The 16,514-nt window shown below is 33.6% G+C and overlaps 1 protein-coding gene across 3 annotated transcripts; it reads right to left on the bottom strand.

Moving 5' to 3' along the window:
- Positions 1-6,683: 6,683 nt before the first annotated feature.
- LOC127834831 (IgGFc-binding protein-like) lies at positions 6,684-14,034 on the bottom strand. Of its 3 annotated transcripts, none has more exons than XM_052360891.1 (10): positions 13,792-14,031; positions 12,117-12,183; positions 11,733-11,769; positions 10,430-11,502; positions 10,100-10,238; positions 8,934-9,018; positions 8,635-8,752; positions 7,870-8,112; positions 7,336-7,496; positions 6,684-6,966 (listed from the first exon to the last, which is right to left on the bottom strand). In XM_052360891.1, the coding sequence occupies exons 1-10, from the start codon at positions 13,842-13,844 to the stop codon at positions 6,774-6,776; spliced, it is 2,169 nt and encodes a 722-aa protein (XP_052216851.1). In that variant the 5' UTR covers positions 13,845-14,031; the 3' UTR covers positions 6,684-6,773. The 3 variants fall into 3 exon arrangements, with proteins under 3 accessions (XP_052216851.1, XP_052216852.1, XP_052216853.1); XM_052360892.1 differs by lacking the exon at positions 13,792-14,031 and adding an exon at positions 13,339-13,378; XM_052360893.1 differs by lacking the exon at positions 7,870-8,112 and having other exon boundaries at positions 13,792-14,034.
- Between the last annotated feature and the right edge of the window lie 2,480 nt (positions 14,035-16,514).

Genomic DNA, 16,514 nt, shown 5'->3' with positions numbered 1-16,514 from the left:
AGCAAAACTGGGATTCACTTGTTAAAGATACATTGTGTAGCTTAGGTTTCTATCATGTATGGCTGCAACAGAGTGTTGGAAATAATAACCAGTTTATTAGTGCTTTTAAACAACGTGTTAAGGACATATTTGTACAGGATTGGCATAGAAGATTGGAAAATTCATCTCGAGCGATATTCTATAACACTTTCTGTAATTTCCAATTTCAACCATATCTTAAACATGTTAATGTTAAATGCTATAGAAATGCTCTTACAAAGTTACGTATGTCATCACATAGATTAAATATTGAAACAGGTAGATGGAAGAGAACGCCAAGGGAACAAAGGCTATGTAACAAATGTAATGAATTAGAGGACGAATTTCATTTTCTTTTTGAGTGTAAGTTATATGATAGTGTACGTAGAAAATATCTTAAGCATTATTACTGTCATAGACCAAATATGTTTAAAACTGTCGAGCTGATTACAAATGATAAGTGTGAATTATTACGACACCTAGCTGTATATGTAAGCAAAGCCTTCGAACTGAGAAAAGCACATAATACAATGCATTAATATTTATATCGTTTATTGTATAGTATAAACTATAATTCACCATCAGTTTCCTGATTCACTTGCCTAATATCAAAATTGCAATAGTTGTGTGTGTAACTGGGGTCTCTGCATTGCAAATGTATGCAGAAATACTTATCAGACACCATAAAGCCAAAGTATTAAGCATCATACGTGTATTACATGACTTCATATAAATTTTAAACTATGCACACAGGGATTTATAAAATCAGAATCGTTTTTAACCAATGTTGTATACTATTAGTGTGGTAGGATCATATGCATGTAAAAGACAGATCCATTATTGGATCCATTATTGGATGTAGTGATGAAACAAGATCAATTATTTCAGTAAAGTATATTGCAATAAAAGGATACAATCGGTGATTAAGATTTTCAATATTTTATTTTGAATCTCGAATCTTAAACCATATCAACTAAGACTAGCAGTTTTGGGTATACTGAATATATCATTTAGTAAGAGAGAAAACTCTTCTGATCCTTGTGAGAATGATTGGAAGAGTTCGCTTTCCTTTCTGCACACGTTTTTCTAATAATCGCCATATTTCGATGATAACGGGGTCATTGATGAAATAGTTTATTCAAGTCTCATCACTTTAGAATTACTGTTCTTATGTTTTCGTAATATAATATGAATATTACATCATGTTATGTGAATATTACATTAATATATGTCTATTCAAGTCTCATCACATTAGAATTATTGTACTTATGTTTTCGTAATATAATATGAATATTACATCATGTTATGTGAATATTACATTATTATATGTGAAGAACATACAGTTTGTTAAAAATTTATTGATTTTGAAACTGTTATTTTTATTAACACTTTTTAAAGACCATGTGTTTCAAATAGAAATATTGAAATATCAAATTAATATATGGTGTGTAAATACTGTATGTTTCTTTAGAAAATTGATTGTGAATCTCGAGTGGATGCGATATGTAGTATTTGTACCAGAACATTATCGTTTATTCAACCTTAACATTTTTTATGCAACACCATTTACTATGAATATATGAATGATATAATATATGTTGATCAAGGACCATAACGGCCTATTTCAACTGTGTAAATATGTACATGTATTTGTCGAAATAAAAGTTCTTCTTCTTCTTCAACATGGTGATAATGAACATTATGTTTTGATCTCGCACATTAGAATTGCACACACACGAACTATGAAAAGAAGTTCCGATACATTAGACATCTTTAATAAAGTGACATAAGAAATAATTATATAAGATGTATCACATATGTGACATGAGAATTAATCAAAACTGATTAATAAAGTATGTTTATGAGTAGATATTTTATTTAAGCGAATCTAAGTTATATTTAAGGTCTAGTTAGATTTTTAAAGCACACTTTCAGTGCTGCGTTTGACTACAACTTCATTATAACGTTATGTAATGTTTTGTAGTATACGAAATTTGTTTATATCAAAACCTTATGTCTGAAGAAAACGGTTTTAACTCAAACAGTTCAGGAGATCTTTAGTTTGAAAAAGTCCAGATATACTCTTTTATTTTCAAGTACATATCTGCCTTTGCCTGATTCTTCTTCTTTATAAATACTTCCGATTAATTATTTGAAAGGTATTATGCAACTTTACAACCACATGAAATATGTGATTTGTCTATTAAGTAATATTGTTTAGGATATATTATTTGTTAAACCTTCGTAGGATTGGTTTTAAAAGTTGTAATAGTCAAATCTCAGTATTTCGATCGCGAGTGGGAGTTAGCTGTTACCTTCCTATATAATTTACAAGGCTGACGGCATGAATTTATCTTAAGCTAATGTAACCACTGCTTTTTATATAAAAGCTCAATTCAGTTTAAATATTAAAAAAAATATTTATAACTCGGCTGTGTCCTTTCTGAAAGGAATATTATTTGAGGTATTATAAATCTATGTGTAAAATGAACGTAAATCAGTGTTAATGTAAGCACTGTTTTGCCGTTATAGGAGGTTTCACTGTAGTTTTAGGTATGTTTGAAATATGTAAAAGCATAATACTGTCACAATAAATATTAAACACAGATTTGAAACAACTGAAAACACATGATATTGTAAAAGTTATACATTTACTTTGATAAATATGTATATTTGAAATAATAATACCATGTGTATGTATCTGCTGAAAGATTTATATTTGTAATTATCACTTGTTATCTCACGAACAGCCTGAGTTCTGAATTGCTGTTGATGGATAAGACACACAAATAATTCACAAATATATATAATAATACAATATATTTAAGTAAGTTGTTTCTTGTATTATTATCCCTTTTAACGGTCGTAAATGAATACAATATATTGTCTTATGTAATACTATGTGATAAATACGATAACAAACTTGACTGAGAATAGCATCGATATCTTTATGTTTTTATGGCATGTACACACTATAATACAAATACGGCCCTTCAATTAAACAAGACTTGCAACACACATACTCAATTTTGCAGTTGAATTCTACAGTAAAGAAACTAATGCAACATCGAAAAAATTAAATGCAACAAACCCGACTCAAGTTACTGATTGCAAATTAAACATTTAAACACATCCTTAAAATCCGTTAAATAAATGATGACTGTTTAATGATTGCAATCATGTTTGAGGTAACGATGGGATAGATGGGATAAATTTAATTGTCCGTTCTACAAAGTTCATCTCGGCTTTATATGATAGACATAGTGGTTGATGATTTAAAGCGTTGTTTTTTTAGGTTCTGTAAACGATATGGCATGCCTGGAAAAATACATATTCCCCATTTTCGGTATTAGCAAATATGTAGCACTTATAAGAGTAAACAATTATTACATTCAACATTTAAGATTGAGGATCGATAGTTTTGGAAGTGTTCGCCTTATGTATTGTAAGAGCACAGTAGGATGTTTCATATATTATTAGTAAATTCTAATACGATTATTATAACACATTATTGATGTATGATAAAAAATACACTTTTACAGGGAAAGAATAACGAGTAACTTGCAAAAGCTTACCACATATTGTAAAGGTCTAATAGATGAAAAATGTAGGGAAGCTTTCTGTTAATGGACGGGATTTAAAAAAAATCCAACTAGATGCTAAAATTTAGAATCATGAAGATAACGTAATCTAAATAAAATAAAACAGACGGTTACATTTACACTTTGTCCCGGTTTAGAAAATCGATACATGCGAAAGTAGTATGACCTACCAATTAAGAATATCACATGATTTAACGATATCGCGATTGAGATCGACCAGGAGATAATAGAATGGTGCATACATCAAATTCAGGACATAAACACAGTACAACGATCAAGGTCTTTGTAGTGCACATATGTACTTCAAGTGTATTGAAACGGAAGGTTACTATTTTAGCTCTTCAATACGATTGTAATGTGTTATACACAAACTTAAAACATTCTTAATTCTATTACATATATACAGTGTATCGTGAGCTTTGCAACAAACATAAGTTTAGTGCCTGCTTTTCAAACATAAATTGTAAAGAATTGCTAATAAATGAAAACAATGACTTAAAATGTGTGCTGTTTGGTTCTCTCAGTAAGTTTATAATGTAAATCAAATTAATGAGTTATGAGTATAAACACTGGTTTTCCGACGCCAGACACATAACACTCAGGCGATATGTCCTGGTGGCTCTTTACTTGATAAAAGACAGCTAAATATTTGAGACGGATAAGATAATTTAGTTTATGACAGGTTACGACCTATTTCGAATATTGTAAGAGTGACGTTATTAAACAATTACTCGAAATCTTGGAAGAAGCAACAAATCTTTATGGCTAAACTTATATTTGACTCGCATTTTGCGAGTTTCAATAAGTGCCTTACATGTGTATATAGACATATTTTCAGGGTGGCATCTCCATCTAAATTCATGTCATTTTAAGCGTAAGCCGTGTTAATTAGCAGTATCGGCACAACGAAACAGGCGGCATAATTTGCGATCAAAGGCTGTGTCTTCGTGTAAGCTTCATGAACACCAAATTTTAATGGTATTATTCCATCATAACTTAATTGGCCATACGTCTGGTTCATTGCATGTTAGAAATTTGGGTCCATATCGGTGACTGCACATAACGATCCCGAAGATAAAAATTAAATTAAATGCATAAGAATAACTTTTTTTATTGAACCTTAACTTTTATTTAGTTTATACATACCTGGTTGAAGTCTGCTAAAAGGAGTAAGCATATAATAGTTCTCAACAAAACAAAAAAAAGTTTTTACACTCAATATAATAAACAATTAAATAAATTGATGTAACACAAGACGTGATAGCGATCAAGGTATCTTACTCAATTCATTAAATAAGAAGCAATCACATCATTGTTTTTTTAGAAATTATGAATAAATTACCAATCGACCATGTTGTCCGCATTTCATTCACAAATAATTTAAATATTCTTAATTATAATTAATTTATTGTTTCATAACTGCATGCATCTTCATTAGTTAAATTGTCAAATGAAGTATCTACTTAAATAGGCAAACAAAGTTTACAAGCAAAGCACTGTGTTACGATATGGTCAATTAACAATAAGAGATCTTTCTCAGCGGACAAATTGCCCTTTAACATTATAAATTTAAATGTATCCGAAACAAGCGCAGATAAAAGGTGACCTTTGAGTAAAAGAAATACTGCAAAAATGAATTGGGAACATTTCACTTGGTTTAATATTATTCGTTGGATGTTATACAGTATCAAAATATTGTGAACATGTATTTACATACTGTTTGCTCTCGATATGCAGCCACCGATTCAATATGTGCTAATGTTACGATTGTTTGTGCAAACCCCTAAGACATCGACCTTTGATGCATCATAAAATCACCCGATGGTCATATGGCGAAGCGAATTCAAACGACCTTAATATGCACTTACCTTACATGAATATTGATAAGCTTGTACAGACAACTGGTGCAATTATAGTTAATATTGTCACACGATAGCCGATATTATCTGATAAAATGTTACTATATTTGAAGGTGTCATTCCAAATGATGAACCTTTGAAATGTATTTAAACATACACACGTAATAAGGAAACAAAAGTTTGGCACCACCGTCAATACTAAACTTATATATATTTCTTATAACATAATGCAGGGCTATGTTTGTTTTATTAAACGAAGGTTATAAGCAACATGAAGATATTTGTTTGCAATTACTTCAGTACCTATAACAACAACAATTTTGGTCTGTCGAAAAAAGGAAATACTATTTGTCATGTTGCACTCTTTCCGAATACCAAGGTGAAGTACTTTTTGAGGTTTCTCATGATCCGGAAAGAGACTAATGAAAGGAGCAGTTAATTCAGGGATTTAAACGGATATTCATATACATATTAGCATGATCTGTCAAAATGAGGAATCACAGTTTCTTAACGTAGATGAACAAAATATTTTGATAGGTCATTTATAATTTTAAAGGATATTAGCAATTTGTTTAAATGGAGTTTATAAGTGTTAGTATATAACGTAACAGCTTTTTTGCTTAAACCTATCAAAATATTTTCTTTTTATTATAGCATGGCCATGTGTTAAAACATTTATAATAAGTTGACTATGTACTAACCAAAGTTTAATATACTTACATTCGTGTTGAAAGGGGAACAACTTTTCATTACGGCGAGTTTAAATAAAAATGTATCTAAACGTGGCCTAAACTATTGGTATTTGCAAAAGCGAAATTGTCATGTTTCAAGAATCATATAAAACAAAGACATGAGTTCATTAAAATTGTTTCCAAACAGTAATACATTTTAGGCCTTCTATTACAGCATTCTATATCAGTCTTAAGTACCGGTATTAATTTGTGTAGTTGCGTTCTAATTGTTTCACGCCAGATCGATTGTGTTGTGTCTGTAAAATATTTCTTACTTAATGATTGTTAAAGAGCGTCGTCAAAATGTGGGGGCAACTCATTGTATCTGCCAATATCGTTATCAATGACAAAACAATCGAGGTCGAAAGCCCCACCTCCTTCACACCACATTTTACACAACTTAGAATGCCGTTTGATTTAAGTTTTTACCACAGTACAGACTATCAATAGGTTAATATGACAAACAAAACTAGTTTTGGTGTTAATCATTTTAACCACGGCAAATTGTAATTACACGTATATATATACAATTTTAAATGTTTAAGAAAGACAGTTCTTTAAGATTATTTTTTCTTCGTGCAGTGAGGCCTCTGATCACACTGCTGGGAAGACGTCATGTCTGAAGTGTCACATAGCGTGGCGTCACATTTGATGTACAGGCGGTGGTCTGATCCGCTCATCTGGAACGCTTGGAACACAAACCGCGTCTCATGGTCCGTCTGAGACAGGAAGTGGGTGTTAGCGTCCATTTCGCAACTGTAAAGGACATGTGCATGCTTATTTCTTCAATAATGCGACATTATTCATGGTTTCCTTAAAAATTTAGTATACTTAAGATCATAAACATCATTATTAATTGTTTATATGTTTATCCGAATGGAATATTGATAAACATCTTCAAGCAAACAAGCTCCGTTACACAGTATACGCACGTGTTAGCGAGTGTTCATGTTTTTATACTTTCTATCAATTTACTTGTCGAAAGTTTAAACATAAGATTTACATTTATAGTCAAAAACAATGCGCATGCGTGCTTTTCCCCCTCATTTATTAAATTTGAAAAGAAACGCGATGTGATTACAACTCTGATTGATATTTGTGTTTTGGTCAATTTTGAAAGCGTACCCGTTATTAATGAGGTAGTACCGGGCACCATGGCCGTTCAAGGTCGGCTCTGTGTAGCACGAATGCAGCCTCATTTTAACTGTCCAATCAACGTTCAGCACAAAGGTCTTGACGAAAACATTTGCACCTGTGGTAACGTCAAGTGGATTTCCAGAAATGCCCTAAGGGGATAATCGAAACAAAAAGCACTCAATTAATGTATCCCAACAAGGTTCACTTGCCGTAATCAGATTGAAATTATTGCGTCAGATACTGTTCATTTCATTAAATGTTGAATATGTAGATTTAATTGTTCGTTAACAGTATCCTAACACATGCACGAGGCAAAGGCATGAACCCATTATTTATGATATATTTTTTAAATTTGATAAATGCATGTTCTATGTTATACGACGGGTAAAGGAGTTACGTGCATTATACAAGGAAGTGCGTTTCGTCGTATAACAAAGATGTTCTTTCTCCCGATTAAGCATCTAAATTATCAATCGCTATAGATTATTGGACATGCACAAAATTGTTTGCTGATCTTTTAACCTGTTGGAAGTTTGGATCGATAAAAAACTGCGTCTGAATCGCATACGACGTGGTCGAATTCAGTGATCCTTGATCACCGTCTGTTGAATGGTTGTAGGTCACGTGACTAAGAACCGATTGGTTCCTTTGAATGTGACAGTTGACGTCAAGCGTCCAGTTGATGTTTCGTATGATGAAAGTGTACTTAGGATCATGGTAGGCGTAAACAAGTTGGTTAGTGTGGACAATCTCGGTGTTGTTTGACTTGAGAACAATCAAAGTTGAAGATAATATTATACAATTAGTTTATATCTGTTATACAAGATGCGAATATATGTATCATACCAGTAGCAGCTTTTCTAACGTGCGTGTAGAACTAAATCGAAAGCATTACAAATGACGTGTTTAAAGTGATTACTGATTGGCTAAGCAATACATATCTTTGGAATGACGTTTGAGTTTTCAACATTATACAATAAGTGTTAAATTGTTATGATTAGCACATACATTTGATAACACTCCTAAACGCATTTTTGTATTCGCTCATCAAACATAATATCTGGAGATTATTAACAAATAACCAATTTGACTTTTCAGATACATCGCCAATGATCTTATTTCTAAATGAACTTACTATTGTAAAATGTAAAAACAAGTAAAACAAAAGTGACATACAATTAAGTTGACACATTGATTAGTTCTGCTAAATTTAACTCATCGGAAATATTTGCATTATTTGCAGAATCTTTGCTTCGCATATACACACATTTGATTGGAACGTCTTACCTTAGTGGTGGTCAAACAGCTTTCTATGTCATAGTCAAAGATTAAGTGGTTGCCAATATATTGTCCCGTGCAAGAGTTTTCTCCAAAATATATGTCCGTAGCAACAGAACCTGGATCTCTAAACACGTATCAACAATATAACTAATAATTTGTATGTAAAACCAGAAGCAATAATATGATAATATATGCCAAAGCACGCTCGTTGCTATCGCTCTAATACTCTAAGTTCTTGAGTTTTAGATATCACAATTTAATGAATGTTTCTCAGTGCAGCTTGTGTATATTACATAGTTCATCACCTGTATCTTAGCTTTTCCATGTCTATGTCAAGATGCCAGGCGGTTGGTGAGCACGAGGAACCGATTATTTCCTTTAGCGATAAAGCTGTTTACAGAAAAAAACGTTGGTTTTAACATGGTATAATAAATATTGTATCTCTTTACATGCTGATAAGGCAGAATTTTATACAAATATAGCTACTACAATAATTACTTAAACTATAAATACTACTTCTACTACTTTTACTACTACTACTACTACTACTACTACTACTACTACTACTACTACTACTACTACTACTACTACTACTACTACTACTACTACTACTACTACTACTACTACTACTATTACTAACAATAATAATAATAATAGTAATACTACTACTAATAATAATAATAAGTAGTAGTAGTAGTTGTCGTAGTAGTTGCAGTAGAAGAAGTAGTAATATAATAGTAGTAGTCGTAGTAGTAGTTTTTGTAGTAGTAGTAGTAGTTGTAGTAGTAGTTGTTGTAGTAGTATTAGTAGTAGTTGTAGTATTAGTAGTAGTAGTAAAAGTAGTAGTGTTAGTAGCAGTATTTGTAGTTGTTGTTGTTGTAGTAGTAGTAATAGTAGTAGTAGTAGTGGAAGTAGTAGTAGTAGTAGTAGTAGTAGTAGTAGTAGTAGTAGTAGTAGTAGTTGCAGTAGTAGTAGTAGTAGTAGTAGTAGTTTTAGTAGTAGTAGTAGTAGTAGTAGTAGTAGAAGTAGTAGTAGTAGTAGTAGTAGAAGTAGTAGAAGAAGTAGTTAAAGTAGGAGTAATAGTCGTAGTCGTAGTAGTAGTAGTAGTAGTAGTAGAAGTAGTAGTAGTAGTAGTAGCAGTAGTAGTAAAAGTAGTAGTTATAGTAGTGGTAGTAGTAGTAGTAGTAGTAGTAGTAGTAGTAATAGTAGTAGTAGTAGTAATAATAGTAGTAATAGTAGTAGTTGTAACAGTGGTAGTAGTAGTAGTAGTAGTAGTAGTAGTAGTAGTAGTAGTAGTAGTAGTAGTAGTAGTAGTAGTAGTAGTAGTAGTAGTAGTAGTCAATTATCTTAACGTGATACGCCACTAAACATACATTTTATACATGTTAAGTGTTGCCTATTGTAAAAATAAGTTATGATTTATGAATGTTTGATGATTTGGTCACTACATTGTAATTTCATCGGGTATTACCATTTGTACTGAGTCCCAGTGGAAAACCGTATGATTCGGCTGTATCAAACCCATAAACGATCACACCAAAACTGACGCCCGGGTCAATGTGGTAAATATGGTGCTTCCCAGCAGTGACAGTCAATCGTATGATACTGAACTATAGAGTAACGAACGGGTAAACGTTAGCACTCGTAAAACTGATTAAATACGCAGCTGTCATTACTACATACTTTCAGACGCGACACTGATGGAAATATAATAGTACAATGCTATTCAAATAATTCAAGCGTTATAAACCAAGTGGGAACACACATATCAAAACACTGTTAATTACTGATAAAAGTTTACCTCAATATTGTTTAATGTTGTTCTCAGTTCATCTGAACGGTCAATTGAAGCACCGTCAATTCGTAGTCCGGTTGCCTGGTCTGTCTTGATAGTTATCGAGGCATGGTGGTAAGACAGGGACGTTGGAGTTTCGTAGAAATATTCAGTTTCTTGATATTCTGTAGCGGGAACTGTTATCATGCTGGGATCTCCTATCACTGAATCCGCAGATGTTCCTTCGGAAAATTGAAGTACTAAGACCGGATGATTTGATATCACTGATGTAACAGCGTCACTTGAGCTGACATATTCATAGCACTCTCCTTCATTGAGTGTAACGCGTGTTGTTCCTATGTGAACTGAGGTATCATTTTTTGAAGAAAGCACGCGCAATCTGTTGTTTCTTCTAGTTTTGAGTTTCGCACACAAATATTCTTTTTGCCAAAAACGAACTGGAAGCAACTGCTCAGCTAAGTAATCGCATGCTGTTACATCATGTGGAACATTCGCACATTTATTACCTGATACAACCGAAATAGGTTTTGAACTAGTTATGTGCGTTCCTGTCAAGTCATATTCATGTTGCACCAAGTACGTTTGCAATTTTCCAAGTGCAAATGAGACTTTCTGCCCAGTGCTGTAACTTCCTCCACCAATTGGTATAGCTCCAGCAGATGTTTTCAGTTGAACTTCAATCCGAGTGTTGTCTTCAAGAGCAGCGATAATAAACTGGCTAGTCCGTTCTCTGGGTTCGTATGATGCAACAAAGAAATCGATGGCGTCATCAGAAATGGGTAAAAGTAGGAAGCCATCTGAGGTGTGCTCATTCCTAACCATGACATGTACTGATACGGGTTGGTCCGCTTCAACATAAACGACTTTGTTGGAATAATCAGTTGAAGTGGCTACAACATGGCCTGGAATAATTACTGTAGTGGACGTTTGTGCAGGTGTTGTTATATTTTGGTTGAACCCGATTCCGGGAGCAGTCATATATACTTTGGAAACATACTTGCTTGCAATGTACATCCTGATATAGTCGGGCGAGCTATATGTCTCTGGGATTCCGAAAATGAACTGGCGACCAAACAAATCTGTTTATGAAAACAGTATGATATTTTGTATACATGTACATGATTTAAATATAGTAATATTCAGGTAATAACGTTATTATACAAAATGTATTCTAACAGTAATGCCAAACAAACCACCCGAGTAAATGATGTTCTACGGAAACATATATTAAACAAAACATTTTAGATCAGTTTTTTTATTGAAACGTAAAACATACTGTTATAAAAAACGTCTAGAAAATATAACATACATGCAAAGTGAGCTGGAATAATCACAAGCACAGTCGTCTGAAGAGAAAACAGATATATTTTATTCGAAACACGTTTAAAGGGCAAACCTGACAACGACAAAAGGTTTAGTTTATGAACAGTCGTAGATTTTCCAAGCATAAGAATATGACTTATGGTATAACCATTTGGCAAACTTGTCACTGTTTCACTGAATACAACATATTAAGTTACCCCCCCCCCCCCCCCTCAGTTTTGTTTCAGTATATTTTATTTTTACCGAACGTTTTGGCTATGTAATGTCACAAATTACCTATATAAAGGCAATATAAACATATATAGTATAGTATTTATTTCCTTAAATACTTATCATGTTTTATAACTATATCATGTTTATATTCGCTTACCAGACCAAGTGACATGTATGCCATATTTGTCGTTTTGTCGGAGTCATATGTCCATTGCCAGCTAGATCTGAATTTTTATGATAAGAAACTGCGTGAAATAGATGGTTTCAAATCTTGTGTGTAAACGCATATCGCATAAGATAAGAGCCTTGACTTTGCATGCCGCCAATATAAGCTATGTATGCAAATAATATGCGCATGAGGTCGATTTGTTCTTAAACAACACTGCAATGTCAAAATTAAATACTAATCATTACACGTGTTACTTATTTATACAATATTATGTAATCATTTAATTGAAATAAAAATGTTTACCGGACCCTAACAAATATATTTTCCGTTACAAAAAGCTTAACTAATTCATGTATTTTTGGCTGCAATTGGACTTTTAGCATTATTTTTGCTTTGTTGGATCTCATCTATCAAATATACTGATGACAGTATCAACACAAAACCTAATTCATTCGCGCTGCGATGTGAACGCTTACTTATGGAAATAATATACATATACGAATACAGTATGTTGTTTACAAAGTAAAGTTACTCTGCACTTTGAATTACATACGAGAGCCACGTTTGCTTTTCATCGATTATAAATAACGTTTAACTTAAACTATATGTCAATTAAACGTGTATACATAATTATAAGTTATAATTTTACAACTAAATATTAACATATGTATTTGATTGTGTATTTCTCCATAATACCAACGTTTGCAGTTTAGTTAATTTAACATATTATAAATGTAATTGATCCTCTTTTTTTCTTAATTTTAACAAAAACAACTGAAATCGTCCATACTATTAAAACGCTACATAGTTATAAATATATAAATTATACGCAGAATGTATACGTCTTTATTTTATTATATTTTGTTTATCTTATACAATTTAAACAAGTTAATGTTCCGTTTATTTATCAAAAGGTCCAATTGCATGTTTAAATGTTTTGTTTATGTATTGTAGTGGATGTGGATGTGAATGTGTGATTAATACTTCCAATTTGTAAAATACCAGACATGTAACGATTGCTGCCGTTTTTATATTTTAAGCAGGTTGAAATCTACACCAACACCGGTTCGGTTTACATGTACTAATCGTTTTAAGTGACAATACAAAATCATATACTCTACATCACATGCAAACCTGTGTGACACGTCAAACTTTATCTCATCAGTTCGAACAGCGGGCTTTACTTATTAAATATAAGTTATTCAGATACCTGTATACTTGCTGTTACTTCCGCTAATGCTTAATCAAATGTAATGTGTAATGTATGTTCTGATATATTTGCGCTAAGGACGACACCATCCGGTTTAAGTAGATAGTGAAGATATAGGTGAAAATGAATATGACAACATGGTTAATACTTGATAATATTTGTAATCATGCTGCAATCCTCGGCTGTCTAAAAACCTCATTAGGCAATAACAAGCCGTCCATTTATGTAACGAATTCTATGTTTACATCATTTCTTTTCCATATTACAACCCTGAATCGCCTTATGTGTCAGCACATCATTATCTTGTCCACAAACACGTTGAAATGGTATATTAATGATAAATAATTACATTAATATTTCATCAATGCAAACTGCCAAAGAACACGATTTGAAATAATAAATGCATATTTCGCAAGATGAAGCTTTGATTTTGATAGCATCAAAAACACATACTTTTGCTGAATAAGAAGCTTCCCAAACATAGATCGTCTGTTACAGCCACACATGTGAGTCAATGTTTGGTATTAAGACACTTTTCATGTGTCTAAGTAGCAAGGTTTATTATAAATGTATTCGTAAGTTTTGTTAACGGAAGTGTCAAAATTCTCCCAAGTCACCTAGCTTCGACGGACAAACAAAATCACGAAATTGTGTTTGCGCATCTTCTCAGACTTAAACCGCCAGTTGGACGATGCATATCTATATCAGTGAACAGACCACCGAACTTTGAATAACGATATCATGTTGGAGCTAGAATAGCTTTGGTCGGTATATGGAAGACTCCTTTAAAAAGAGATTTGAGATTTTTGAATTACAAGTTTACTTGCAAAAACACCTAACGTGATATTCGAACCCACTTCCCTAAGATGTTTGGGTAAGCAGCCTTAAAAGTCTGCTTCTCTACCGAAAGACCCAGACGGACTTGAAATACTTACATCGTATTTATTTTAACCAAGTATGGGTGTAAACAGTTGTAATTGTTCTATAAATTTGATTTAAAGGCCATATAAAGGTGACAAATCCAATTAATGTGCATATAAACTGGCCTAATTTTTACCGGATTTCAGTTACTCTTGCATAAGAAATGCTAATATTACAGCTTAAGTGCAACGTTGTCAAGAATTATGGAAGATATACCCGTTTCATAATTGGAGGTAATGTTTACATCTTTGCAACTAACGTGATGTGTAGCCCCAAAGCGGTGACGTATCCTAAAAAAAGCCGAAAGAACATTCAATTTTAATTATTTTTTTAACAACTTTTTACCTGCAGAAAGTAACTTACTAGATCAATACAAACATTTTAACCATTTAGAAGAGACCTACTTTGTTAGTGATACCGGAAAACGTTGAAAATCAACGATATATTTTTGGTGACCTGAGTCACTTTCACTTTCACTTTCCCGAGTAAACAGCGATGTAAATAAACTGATTGCTTGTAAACACGATTGACTTGGAGGACACTGTATTTTGAGCTCAAAACAAGTTGTATTGCTCATATTTTTATGGTAATGTATATATATTGTTTTTTGATAACCTTTATAAATAAAATATGGAAAAAAATATTTAAAATCGGTAAATAATTACGGATCGTCACCTTTATAGAGCCTTTAAGTTATAGTATTCATTTAGTTGTAAAACGACTCTTTATTGATTTTGCTATCAAATATGTCACAAAAGAGTTTTATTATTTCGTTATTTTGAGATTTAGTGAACTGATAGTCAAGAGGTATAACTAAGGTTAAACATGTATGCTGATTGTCAAGTTGTGCGAGAATTACCGCTACATAAGCATCGTTAGTCATCCCAGCAAAGGCATGTTACGCATCATCCTTAATCGATTGCAAAGTAATGCAGACGAAATGCTGGCAGAGCACAGTGGAAGAAACATATGCAACACCATTTATAACTTCATCGATTTAAAGAAAGCTTTCTCTCGTGTGTGGAATGATTGCCGATGGCATATTATGAGAGGATTCAACATTTACGAAGGGCTGGTGCAAGTCATTCAAGCACTCTACGGAAACGCCAGTAGCGCAGTAATATTCAATGGACAGCAGGTGAACGTTTTAGGGACATCAGTGGGCGTCCGTCGGGGATGTTTGTTCTCTCACATTCTGTTTAACATTTTCATTGAAAACATCATGCAGGGGACTCTCCATGACTAGCACACAACTATCTCCATCGGTGGAAGTCCCATCGCCAACTTGAGATTCGCTGATGACATCGACCCCATCAGTGGCACCAGCAGTGCACTTAAAGATCTCACCAACAGACTCTATAAAAGAGCAGGAGCAATCGGGATGGAGGTGAGCACGGAGAAGTTAAAGAGCATGGTGAACAGCACAGCCAACACCAGTGCAGACATCACCATGAACGACCGGAAGCTAGAAGAAGTGAAAAGCTTCACGTGCAACCCTGTTTAAAGGATGGAAACGGAACCGATCAGGTCCGAATTAGAATTGCCATGGCAAGCGCAGCGATGGCCAGACTAAGCACATTGTGGACAAGCAGTTTCATCTGCTTCCAAACCGAGTACAGACTCGACACGTCTCTCATAGTCTTCCTACTCTAGGGCTGCGAGATTTTGGTGCTTCACGCGGACACAAAACGAAGGATACAGGCATTTGAATTATGTCTCAAAAGACTGCTCTGAATCTCCTATGGGCAGCGCAAGGCCCACAAGAACGTCCGGAACATGACTGCAATACATGTTGGCCAACAAGAGCCCCAACTGGCGACCTTCAAACGGCGGAAGGTGGCTTGGTGTTGATACGTCACCAGGCTCGACTCTCTTTTTTTCAGGGCACGCTAGAGGGAGGTCTTAATCGAGGCCGTCAGACAGAGCTGGGTAGACAATGTTAAAGAGTTGACATCCCTTCCCATGAATGAATAACTCTAAGCAGCACACAACAGACCTGACTTGACGAAGATTTCTGTATTGTCGTCTCTCATTTCATCCCAACGGCCGAACCGGCCAATGGAGTAAAGATTATGATGATGACCCGTTGCGAGTATCGTCCATATTATCAGGTTCGCAAGACCCGCCAGTAATGAATTGTGTATGGTTTAGTATAAAATTGTGAGGAAAATGAAGCAATAACTTTATGTAGAAGAATTTGACAATAGCCACCGTATGTTGCTTTACATGAGTATTAGTACATGGACTTCAACCAT

Source organism: Dreissena polymorpha, chromosome 6, assembly GCF_020536995.1.
Source record: "Dreissena polymorpha isolate Duluth1 chromosome 6, UMN_Dpol_1.0, whole genome shotgun sequence".
NCBI lineage: Eukaryota > Metazoa > Mollusca > Bivalvia > Myida > Dreissenidae > Dreissena > Dreissena polymorpha.
This window is presented reverse-complemented; position numbering and strand designations above follow the sequence as displayed.